The 13447-nt window shown below is 36.1% G+C and overlaps 1 protein-coding gene across 4 annotated transcripts in view; it reads left to right on the plus strand.

The window, feature by feature from the left end:
* Positions 1–13447, plus strand: part of LOC108701290 (striated muscle preferentially expressed protein kinase-like) — a 134644-nt gene that overhangs the window by 74397 nt on the left and 46800 nt on the right. For all 4 annotated transcript variants that reach the window (XM_041575968.1, XM_041575969.1, XM_041575970.1 and 1 more), the window contains 2 exons: positions 1205–1293; positions 1828–2003. In XM_041575968.1, coding sequence (XP_041431902.1) covers positions 1205–1293; positions 1828–2003 — 265 coding nt within the window. The remainder of the gene's footprint in view (positions 1–1204; positions 1294–1827; positions 2004–13447) is intronic.

A 13447-nucleotide genomic window follows, 5' to 3' on the forward strand; every position in this document is an offset into this window, starting at 1 on the left:
TGATATTTTTTTCTTTTGTTACAACATATGGGCAAGTGCAGGAAGGAAATCACTGAAAAGATATATAACATTATTATAAGATATATTTAAGACTATTATAATTAATATTAGTGTCCTTAAAGGGCATGTAAAGGCAAACAAATAAAATCCCATTTTTACTTACTTTAATGAAAAAGAAACCTATCTCCAACATACTTTAATTAAAAAATGTACCATTTTTGTTATTAGTTACCTTACTGTATGCAGTGAAATTCTCCCTTCATTTACTGCTGTGGATAGGAATTGTCAGACGGTCCTTAACTGCTCTGCGGGGAAACAATCATACAGCAGGGGGAGCCGCCACCTTACTTCCCAGCCATGCAGAACTCAAGCAGCTTTGTTTGTTTCCCTGTAGAGCAGTCACACACTGTGTAATGATTTGTATTGTATTTTAGTTTTGCCTTTACATCCCTTTTACTGTTTCCAACTCCAGCTGCAGGGACAAAGATCCCTCCGAACTGGGATTCTATTTGGAGGATTATTTTGCTGCAGCCACTGATTCTGCAGAGTTGGAGAAAGTTTGTATAAAACAATACAAAAACTTTAACATCCACATTAGATTACATGACAACACATTACCCAGTGCATTCTGCCTCTTCTGATTATTAATCAGTCTTGCTGTATTGGCTTCTGCCAGATATTATTTGACTTGTGCTGTTTTGATAATTTTTGATGATCCCTAAGCAGCCCAGAGCACACTGAGCATGTGCACAGTCTTGGTCTTGCAAAGAGGTTTAACAAAGTTACAAGATCGTGACCCCCTGTGACCAACTTTGAAAGCATAAATCATTTGTTTGATTAGGCTTGTGGTGCAGTAAGTTCATGTTTATGTTTAGTATACAAAATGCAGCATTTCTAGCCTCATTCTGTTTTAGACTTTACTTGCCTTAAAACTCTTCCTCCTAAAGATCACCCGTGAACTTAAAGCTGGTCACACAGATGTTAGTTTAGAAAAAGTGAGAGACTAGGGAAAACAGTTCAAGGCTGGTTGATACCCCAAGGTAAAAAGCATATTCTGACACCAAACAGCCCAATCTTCCTTTATACTCAATCAACTCTAAGGCAGCTTGCAAGTGTTAACTGGTGATCTAGACCAGAAAAAGCTATTTTTGTTCATATAATTATTGTTGTATTAACCCTTTTGCACTCATTTGACTATCTCTAGGTGACTCTTTTGGACCAGAGAGGGTTTGAAGGTCAAGAAATTGTTCTCAGTGTTCAGGTGGAAGGTGAACCCAAACCTATTATCAACTGGTGAGTGATCACACACAACTTTGTGGGTGCCTGCTCCCGTTTCAAGTATTTTTTCTGTCTTTTCATTGACTGAGATGGTCACCAGCTTAGTTCTATGGCCACCAGGACATTCCAGTCCAAAAAGGCCTTGAAGTTACCAGTAAATCAACAAATGTGTTTGGTTTACTTAGCACCTGACCAATAAGTGTGCAGCTGAATGGACATAAGATGTAGCAATCAACATTGTAAAGAAAATGAAAACACAATGAAAATGAAATATATAGAATATATACATTTTATCAAGATGTCTTCCAGAATTGTGGTATTGTGGACAAATGGAACACATAGACAAATCTAGCACCCTCCCTCTCAAAAATAATGTGTTTTCATCTCCTACAAACTTGGCAGACGTCCTACAATACAATAGCTATGTGGCCCATACTATAAAGTAAGAAATACTGTTTGTTAGCTTTTTTTATTGCAGTTTTTTGTTTTTTTTTGTTCCTACCTTCTCCTAAGATCTTGTTCCTAACTGCCATTCCATTTTTGTTCTAGGTTGAAGAACAAGCAGCAGGTGAGGACTGGTGGAAGGTATCGCATATCAGAAGGTGCTTGGGGGATGGTCTCACTACACATTGCAGGGGCTGAGAAACGAGATTCTGGATTCTACACCTGCAAAGCAATAAATGAGTATGGGACAAAGCAATGTGAAGCCAAGATAGAGGTTCTAGGTAAGTGGATGTTCACATGGCAACGTAATATATATATGAAGTGCTTTGCCATTGTATGGTAAAGAAATGGATGGAAATGTATAAATTACGATGACCCTTCAGCATCTAATTGGTGAATGGATGCTAGAGCTCAATAAACATGTTAACTACAGTTCTTTGTAGATATAAAAGGGGTAACTGCTAAAATAATTTTGCTATTCTAACATCTTTAGATTAATCAAAGCGAATTACTTTGTATACTATCTCATTTATTGGCACCAAGCTCTAGTAGCTAGTCTGGTTAGTTAAGTGGTCCTTCTTTCTTTCCTTGGTTTTGGATCTCCCTGAGAATGTGCCACAAAAAACACAGCTGTTCAAAAGTACATTATCTTTATGGTTCAGTTAGTGTCAGCCAGATATTTAGGGGGTTATTTACTAAACCATCTTTTTTATCTGGTTAGGCTTTTTTGGGCAAAAACTAAAATTTTTGTGGAAAAAAAATGATTATACCCCGAAAGCCAGAATCGGAAAATCTGCCATCTCAGACCTTTCGAGGTCCTGTATCAGTCAATGGGAGATGCACCTATCTCGATTTGAAGTTATCATGGTCTGCGCTGGGTTTAGCCCGAAAATCCGACTTTTTCAGGCAAAAACTCTAAAAAATTGAGTGATTCAGGGAAAAAGGCCAAAAAATTTGAGCGGTTCAGGTTTTCGCTCAATTTTAACGAGTTTTTCCTCAATCCGATTAATTTGGGTTATTTTATTAATAAAAAAGGGGTTAAATTGAGCATAGGAGTTTGGTCATGGTTTTTTTTAAAATAAAACATGAGATAAATTTGGATTTTAGGAAATAACCCCCTTGTTGTTTTGTCTTTAGATTTAATTCACAGGTTTAATTTGTGGAGTATATCTCATATTATCGCATATTATGATCCTACCGGGACCTGCCTATTTTTGTGGTAGAAAGATAAGTTTATTATGAACTACCATTTAACAACAGGTTAATTTTCCGATATACAAATGATGTAGACAGCAATTTTCTAAAAGTGTTTGGTATGATTTTTCACTTGTTGCACTTCTTGATTTATTTTATGTTTTGTTCTACAGCTCTGAGGCATGGCAATTTTAAAAACATTTATGTGATGGTTATGGCTTAATTACTATAGCATAGAGTTCAATTAAATTACATGTTCAGGTACCCATAGGTTTGAATAGACCATGACAAGTTTCAGCCTATTATTTTTTAGTCAAGAAAACCCAGCAACAATACTTGAATAAACACTACTAAAAAAAGTTGACAAAAACAGAACCATTTAGTGTAGAAAATGTATCTTTTGTGTAACTTAATAGATGTAAGTTGCAATGTTTTGGTTTTAGACCACATTTTGATATATATACACACAAGTGGGGGACCTGTTATCCAGAATGCTCAGGATCTGGGGGTTTCCAGATAAGGGATCTTTCTGTAATTTGGATCTTCATATATTAAGTCTGCAAAAAAATCAGCTAAACTATAAATAAACCCAATAGGATTGTTTTACCACAATAAGGAGTATTTATTTCTAAGTTAGGATTAGTGATGGGCAAATAAATTCGCCAGGCACGTATTTGTGGTGAATTTCCACAATTTGTCCCATCACTTGTTAGGATCAAGTACAAGGTGCTGTTTTATTATTAATGAGAAAAAGGAAATCGTTTCTAAAAATGTGAGTTTTTTAAAGTGAATTGAGCTTTCTGGATAAAGGGTTTCCGGATAACGGATTAACATTTTACAAAAGTATATAGAAAATATAACCACTTTAGTGTGCTTTGACTTAGATAATGGCATATCTGTTATACCGTCTACTTGACTCATAATGGACCGATTTATACTAAGGCAGATCCATGTTGTGGTGGGGCCAACAGTAAAAGCGACTTTTCAGGGTACTGTTATTTATAAGGAGTTACACTTTCCATATTATCAGTAACCCCTGCTTAAACCTACTTGAATGTGCTGGTAGTTGTACTTCAAAAACTAAAAAGGTCCAGATTGATTAACAGTGAGATAAAATGGTACCTTGACTTACTGCTGCCATCTTGTCCTTGCTATTCACCATTCTTCTTAAATAGAGCTTCTGCGCTGCTTAGCCCCAGTGTGTGTAGGGCCCAGGGTAGCTGTCCCTATTTGTATGCCCCCTAATCTAAGGAATCAGATGTATTTGCAACATATAAGATGCTGGTGTCTGTATATACTGTAGGTCCCAGAGAAGAATGATTTCTTTAGATATTATTTTCGGTATACTCCATGATTCTTGGATAGTGGACCTGGCCACTCAGACATAACAATCTTCCTAACATTATGGTTGCATGCTGCCTCTCCCTGAAGATATGCTCTTTCTGGTCTTTGCATGGCACTATCTCCAAACAGTAACCTGCTGCATGAGAGCATTGTAAAACAGATTAGGAATACCATTGGAGAGAGTGGCCAACATTTTATAATTTAAATGTAAGGCTTATCTTCACTCTAGAAGACATATCCAACAGGGAGAGGGGATGTTTCATTACAGACTAAGGATTAGATTTCATATATCTCTTTTGTGTTTTTCACACATGGAATATACTGTAAATATATATATATATACACTTTAAATCCAAAGAGGGAATGTACTACTGTACTGTTTTTAAAGAGTTCTAAAGGGAAGGTCCTACTAGTAACGTGTATATATGTTTCTTTATGAGTACACAGTAAAGAGTATTCAGAATCCATTATGAATGCACTTAGAATGTTGCCAGGTATCAGATTGTAATTTGTTTTGTTAGATATTTAACCCTTTTGAAAGATATTAAAAGCTTTTTCATTGTCACTTTATAATGAAGGTTTCATTTTGGCCAGACCTTTTGTATGATGAAATGTAACATTTAAACTTTAAAGAAATGTATCTTACTTTTTACTCCACCGAAAGTTTGTAACACTCAAGCTTCTTGCATGTGCCGCAATTTTCTGTAATTTGCCATTTTTATGTTTAGCATGTTAATATATCTAATTATGACTAATAAAATATGGAAATGCTACATTCTTAAAAGGCAACTAAAACATGAGAAAAATGTGCCAGTGTGCTTGAAGGGCCACTATAATTTTTTACTTCTCTAAAAGAATTACTAGCTGAGCTTGCAGTTATTCAGTAGTTTGTTCTAAGCACCTTTGTCCCTAAAGCTGGTTGGTCATAGTCTTCCTTATCATTTCCTATAGCCCTCCTATTTAATTATAAGCCAATATGAATATCAGAAAAGGGGAAATGGCGTAACAGCTCACATGATCTGTCAGCAATTTTTCATTGCTTATAATGTAAGATTCAAAAAAATTATAAACCAATATTACTGTCACAATGCTATCAAAACATATGAGGTATAGTGGCCCTTATTATCAATATATGTGTTTACCCTCTCTGTACCTGTGTCTCCTAGCTTTCTAGCCATGCCCCCGTGCTTGCCCAGAGTGTTTGATTTGCCATTGTAAGGCATAATGGAAAATTATACATTCCCGGAGAAAAATGTAAAGGAATAGGATTGGGACACAAATGCAAAAATGGGAGCTTCAAAGATAAATATGTTAATTAAAATATTATAAAATATCCTGTAACTAAGATTATTTCTAAAATGATACCATTTATTCAAAACGCCATATTAAAACGCATACATACAGACCCCATGGTACAGGGTATAGGAGTTACAGGATATTTAGAATATTTGAGCTTAGGTTTCCCTCCTGATTTTGAGGGCTTTATCCTGTTCTCTTAACTAGCCACATTTGCTCCCCACTGAACAGCAGATTTGTTAGATATCTTCATTATCAATATCACTGAATACACTGGCAGTTTTTTCCTTTGAGGGGATTTGGTTGCCTTTTATCATTATGATATGGTCCACAAGACCAGTAACTTCATTATTGTACTGCTATTCATTGCTTTGGTTTCCATCTGTATAATGCATGCAATGACAGCTTTTGGCTTGTGCTTTGAATGGCCAGCTCGCACGCACCCTGACTGCAGTTTCTGTCTGTATACAGGGGGAGTCAGATAATCTCCTGTCACTAACAAACTAATACAGGAGCCATCCAGCTGTCCGAGAAAATGGACTGTGCCGAAAGGAGAAACAGCAGCCCTGGCCTGTCTGAACCAGGGAAGAGAAACATAAGAGCAAGAGATGCCTCCTCTTGCAAATAATGGAACAAAGAACGTACGGAAGTAGTCTCCTTATGTCACTGATGCGCACCATTTGAGACCACTGATAGACTGCATTAAATTGATATACTACTCCTGAAACCCCTTCTGGTATACACCTGTGCCAGGCATCAGATGGTCTCCCACATTGTATAAATGTAGTGATGAGACTGACGGCTCAGATAACAGGGTAACTCCACTTATCTCAGTACAATGCAATATGGTCTATAAGCTTACCAACAGTGTTGTTATAACTGACTCTTGTAATAGGAGATTAAAAAAGACTATTATAGCTCTGGTATGTGTGTACATGTATAGGGGTGGAACTGGAAACAGACTGAAGCAATATGAAAAGAAATAGTGGTAGCACAGGGTTACTTGCTAAATAAATACATGTAGACTTTTGGCAGTATACTGTATGTACTTAGCTTCCTCCTTGTTGCTTCAGTTGGAGACCAGGACCATATATCAGTGAGTAGCACCAATGGTGATTATAGTACACCAAGGGGCAGATTTATTAAGGGTCAAATTTCGAAGTAATGGGAATTTTTTTGAACTTCCATAACTTCGAAATTCGAATAAAAAAAGACCGAAACTTATTTAAAAAAAAATCAAACTTTTTAACTACGGGTGAATAGGCTGTATTCGAATAGTTTGAATCGAAATTTTAGCGAATTCGATCGAATTCGAATCAAAGTATTTGCCACAAAAAAATTACATTTTTAAAAGTCCACCAAATCACTCCAAATAGGTTCTAGAAGGTCTCCTCTAGGCTAAAACAGCAATTCGGCAGGTTTCAAATGGGGAGTGGTCGAAGTCAAAGTTTTAAAGAAGCAGTACATGATCAATTTCGATATTCGAATAGTCTAATTTTTTTCAAATTCAAAACTAATTTTGGCCTATTCGAAGTACACAAAAATAGTTTGAAAATCGATTCTTTTTACTTTGAATTTTCACTTCGACCCTTGATAAATCTGCCCCTTAATTACTGTATATTGCACTGTTGCACATAGAATGCTGGGAGTGCTCCAATTCCTTTCTATTCCTACAGGGAACAGATTCTCATTCCTACACCATCCTAACAAATATATTTAAGTGCATCAATGCACAGACACAGTTGAGTACAGACATCTCCACTGTGTGTCACAAATCAGCACATAAAAGGCTTGATTCACTATAATCTACATGTGGCAGCAAGCAAACCAGCAATACTCTCCCCAGTCCCTTTGGTAAGCACCCATGATTAGAAATGCCTTTCAGACTGATGTAACACCTTTCCAGATCTCAGCCCAAGCTAGCTACCTCAGAGAGGGTCACAGTAAGCAACCTAGTTACATACACTGCCCCAGCCTTCAATTAAGAAATAAAACAGATAAGATATAATAATAATTTATATAAAGATATAAAGGCCCAACCTGAGATCTCATATTATGTTTGGGAAATCATCAACACATGTTTTTAAATAATTTTCAACATAATGAAAGAAAATATAATTTTCAGCAAATTTCCAATATACATAAATTATAAATGGTTCTTTTTGTATGTTGTAAATGTAATTGATATTGAAAGCAGTGTCTGGCTTTTGGGCCATTAGCCTTAAAGCCTTAGAGGAGACCAGACTCTTGTTTTAAGAGAACAGACTGGACAGACAGACACAGTTTTCAATCACAATTATAATTACAAATACATTTGTCACTAAAAATGTGTAATTAATGTATGTTGGAAAATTATTCAGAATTGCATTATATTTGCAAACAACGATTTTTTTTTCGGATGGAGGACCACTTCAAGTTTCAATCTGTTAAATTTGTTTCTGTTTTTAACAGAAAGGATTCCAGACACATTAAAAAAGTTTAGGAATTTAATGCAGCTGTTAAATTTAATGAAGGTCTTGTTATCTGTGTAGACTAATTAAGTACAGTACCCTTATGCTTATTTTTGCTGGATTGGATGGAATTATTATAAAGTTACTGTCTGCCAGGACTGTAAACGTGTTGAGACACAAACCATGCAAATTTGCCATTCAGCAAAAACCGACCAAGAAATGTCAAAATATAAAGAAAAATTCTTGGAGAATAAGCAGTGAGCCATTCTCACTGCTATATCGTTTTAGAAAAGAGATGAAATCCCAATTTAATGAGAGCTACTTTAAAGGAACAGTAACACCAAAAACTGAAAGTGTTTTAAAATAATGACAATATAATGTAGTTTTGCCATGCACTGGCAAAACTGGTATATTTTCTTCACAAAGTCTACAAAAGTTTATATCAACAAAACTGCTGTGTATCCATGGGGGCAGCCAGTCAAAGCTGAAAAAGAAGAAAGAGACACAGCAGATAACAGATAAGCTCTGCAGGATTCTTCAGTACTTATCTGTTATTAACTGTGTATCCTGTGCTTGAATGGCTGCCCCCATGGCTACTCAGCAGCCTGTTTATATAAACTATAGTATTGTTTTTGAAGCAAGCACACCCGTTTTACCAGTGCAGAGCAACAGTACATTTATTGTCATTCCTTTTAAACACTTGAACTTTTTGCTATTACTGCTACTTTAACAATGTTGTAGAGCAGATCTCTGATATGTTAGATTTCTGTGTAACCCTACAGGTAAAAAGGAAAGATGTACAATCCATGTACAAATTAACTGCTTAGATCAGTTGTAACCCACTTAGCATTCAGGCAGTGAAACAAATGTCAACATATTATTGTTATTACATTGTGTGGAAGCCATTATAACATTTTTATGGACTGACTGGGGCCTTTGTTAAAAGTTGCTAAAACATCAAACAACAAGCAGAGAGCAAACAACCCCTAATGGATGTATTCTTTAATCAATAATTGTTAAAAAATCATTTAGTTACATAGTTATGTTGGGTTGTTGAAACAGACCATTAAAAAAGTCCATCAGGATGGTTCAACCCCTCCAAATGAAACCCAGCACATATACATACTCACATACATACTGACCTATCTATACACTCACATTAAATATACAGTATATACCAATATCTACAGTATACTAATTGTAGATTTTAGAATTACTATAGACTTGGATATTATACTTGTCCAAGAAATCATCCAAGCCCATCAAAGTAGCCTGGGTTATAAAAATGAGGCTTAATTTGGCAGTTTGGCTAAAAGGGTTAGTTCACAGTATAGGCCTTTTTTTCTAGTTCAGTTGTTTTCAAATAATACACCATAAATGATAGTGGTAATTTGCTTCTTCTGTGAACAAGTGCTAGAGAACTAGAGACCTGTGGCAATTCCAGAGGAGCATAAGGCAGTGTGCAGAAGGAAGGATTGCTGGGTTTTTTTGCACTTTGCACATTGCTTTCTGTTTCAGAAACTACCCCTTATGACTTTTTTTTAAATAGATTTTTGTTGTTTATTATTTACAACTTATTCTAAGGCATGGTGCAAAGAAAAGTGTCAATAAGTGTAAGGTGCTACAGTGACCCCACTTATTTCTGGTGTACTATTCAAAACAATTAACAAAAAGTTTTATAAGGCGAAATACCCTTAAGGCAATGACATCCCTTTAGCAGTGGAGATCTGTGTCCATGTACACCCCCATCTTTTTTTCTAAATATTCACTGCACATGCTCTGTGCTGCTGTCAGTTACTGAGACTGATGCAAAATATACTGCATATATATCATTTACATTTGACAATATAAGGCTGATTAGTAAATAATTTGCCAATCAGTATAAAGACTTGATTAGACCTTAACTGGCTAGCGGCTAAATCTTTTCTCATTAGAGCTTTCAGTGGCCACTGGAGCCAGATGAAGCAACAAGTCCAGCAGAGGAGACGTATGGTTGACTGTTCATAGCAATGCAATGAATGATCTATACATCAATAGTTACAGGGAATATAGAGTTCTAACATTTTCTGTCTCAGACCTATAATACAGGGAAACATTGTTTCTAGTTATATCATATCTAGAACAATGGCTTTATGACTTAAAGAATTAACACATGGGCTGCCAAAGAGGGCTTTAAACATCTGCATTTCAAATATCTGTTGCGCAAGATGTAAAAGGCCAGTGTTCAAACAATAACAGCCCAGAGAGTGTAGGAGAAGGGTAGTTATACTGTAGCTTATATTTCTTACTCTGTGCCTCACTTGAAGAAGAAACATGGCAGCTCAGAATCCAGCACAATTAGCATCAGAATTTAATAATCAGCCCTGTAGCAGGCAAACCTAATTTTCTGCTTGATGATTTGTGACGACCCCTAATCTGCTTCTCAACAGCTGCTCAAAGCATACTGAGCATGTGTGTGTCGCAGACACTCCTAATAAAATCCAAGATGGGAGACTCCTGATGGGAGAAATGTAAAGGCCTGGATCATTATTAGTATAGAGATGCTGAACCTTTAGTATATAAAATATGGCATTTCATTTTTAGGGTTTAGTTCTCCTACTGCTCTGTACAGGCTATATTAAAAAAAAATAACTTTTTTTCTGGTGCTGTTATGCATGGTGAATACCATTACCGACCACTTTTCTCTGACTGATGTATTATCAGTAAGAATAGAATTTAGAACTATTTGGCTGAAATATCTGATACAATACAAAACTATATATTGATTTGCTTGCCCTACAGTGACCTGATCGCACCAACCCTTTGTCGCTCTAAATTGACTTCATTTGCTCTTCTTATGTAGGCTGGGCTGAGGGGCTCTGTACTTTATTGCAGAGGCTATTGAACCTAAGCACAATCAGTAGGGAATACAATTACACAGAATTATAGGACATTTTCATACAGTGAGCAGAGATGTAGTGACAAAAATTGAAACAAATATTGTATTTAACCATGGTACCCTCTCAATGACTACTCTTTTCCTATGTATAATGTATGACATAATAGATCAGCTAATATTCTAGGGCTGGGTGATGGTATACAGACATATTGAACTTTGATAATACAACGCTGCAATAAATTACCACTCAGTATAAAGACTTGAATAGACCTTAACTGGCCAGCGGCTAGATCTTTTCTCATTAGAGCTTTCAGTGGCCATTGGAGCCAGATGAAGCAACAAGTCCAGCAGAGGAGACGTATGGTTGACTGTTCATAGCAATGCAATGAATGATCTATGCATCAATAGTTACAGGGAATATAGAGTTCTAACATTTTCTTTTTGCACATGTTTATGACTCAGACCTATAATACAGGGAAACATTGTTTCTAGTTGTATCATATCTAGAACAATGGTTTTATGACTTAAAGAATTAACACATGGGCTGCCAAAGAGGGCTTTAATCATCTGCATTTCAATTATCTGTTGCCCTGTGTTCGAACAAGAACAGCCCAGAGAGTGTAGGATAAGGGTAGTTATAGCTTATATTTCCTACTCTGTGCCTCACTTGCAGAACAAACCCCGTCCTTTAACAATTACAATAGAACAGACTTTGTTTGAAATAAATCTATTTTTTTTGTAGTCCCAATAAATCCTGATTTTGAACAGTTGTGTGTTTGATTCTTTCCTCATGTACTTTCCTCATTTTAACTGTGCTGCTCACTGTCTATATATAGGGGCAGATTCACAAAATGTCGTTGTTCCTTAACTCAGAGTTTTGTGCGTTATTTAAGACGCGTTATTTAAGGAAAAATATATCAATGCATTTTAGCATGCGCTATTAGACATGTCGCAAGCGTTAATTCTACATTTCTGCACAGCATTATTCTAATCGCATTGAGATACTTATAGAATTAATCCTAGCGCATTATTCACTAACATCTTATAAGCGATAAAAGCGTAAAACTGTGCGATAAGTGTGAAATGTAACAGCTCCCAGGAGTAGGCATTACTAAACAACGTCAGATGAATTAATAGAGGAAGATGTAGTGAGGAGCTGTAGGGCAGCAATTAAAGACCTATGAGGAACTGGAGCCTTACCTATAGCCACACATTTTTCATGATACCTTGGGCAGATCCAGAATGCACTATGTTTTGTGTCATTGAATTATATTACATTTCCCAGGGAAAGGAATGACTAGAATATTGTAAAAAGAGACTTCTACTCTGGCAGCAGCATCCCGAATGTCTTAGCTGCTATAAATTGCACTAATAACGTGTGACAATATCAAAGGCCTTAAAATATCACACAAAATATCGCATGCTATAAAATAACGCACACAATTCAACTAAAATGAACGTAAAAATATCGCTTCTTAAGTTAGACAAGTGAACTTTTAGTGAATCAATCGTTAATTCAAAAAATTATAAGAAGTGATATAAATTCTGAGGCATGCTTTAAATAACACTCACTTTTTCGACCTTTAGTGAATCGGCCCCATAGTGTGTTATGCAAGTAACAGTTCTATAAAACTGCTGCAAAGAATAACTTGTCTCTATTCAGTGCTTACATTTCGTTGGAACCAATTTGGATGGCTAATCAGTTCAGGGCTCAGTGTAATCGGTTCATATTTGCATCACCTTCCAACAAAGAACAAAAGGTTTGCACGAAAAAAAAGTTGCTTTGTTTCAAATGCCCCCTTTGATGCAAATTTCCTGCCAAACCCAAATATTTGGTACAAAGGGTTGTTTTTTTTTGTTTTTGTTTTGCATTGCAGTACGTTCTATGCACATAATGCACAGAACTGGATTATTCTCCTAAATTGGCTGTTGCCAGAACATTAACCATTTATGTGCCAGCACGGAAAGTTGTTTTTGGTTTAACCTGCACTTTGTGGATTAAAGTGTATATCTTGGAAAGATGTCACTCTGCTATGAGTTATTCATTATGAACCCTGATTATGTCTTGAGATAAAGAGAATTATCAGACTGAGTTGTTGCTCTGTTTACAGCTGGGGGTGCTCTCCCACTTTGAAATTCATGTTTAAAATTGTTATAGTGTTGTCTGTGGAATTTCAAGTCAGTTTGTACATGTGCAGTGATCTGTATTCAGTGGCAGGTCTCTCTCTCTCTCTCTCTCTCTGTACAAGTCTCTGGAGTCTCATTCATTTGATCATGTATATAAATAAAGCAAATGGAAAATACAAGCTCTCATCCCCAGAGACATCAACCAACCCCATGTTATGAGGGAGATAATGATCCAGTGCTCTTTTCCTTTTGAGGTCTGAACAATAACATGAAATAAGGTCTCACAAAGTCCAGAATCTAGTCCTTATTTAGTTTTATCATTTAGTGTGATCTGTGAAGAGGCATTCAATATTTTTCTCATGACATGTGGTTGATTAAGTGAGTTGAATGTTCAGATTTCTGCACTTAAATGATATATTCCTTGTGATGATCTTAA

The sequence above is a fragment of the Xenopus laevis genome, chromosome 9_10L (genome assembly GCF_017654675.1).
Source record: "Xenopus laevis strain J_2021 chromosome 9_10L, Xenopus_laevis_v10.1, whole genome shotgun sequence".
In the NCBI taxonomy this organism is placed as follows: domain Eukaryota; kingdom Metazoa; phylum Chordata; class Amphibia; order Anura; family Pipidae; genus Xenopus; species Xenopus laevis.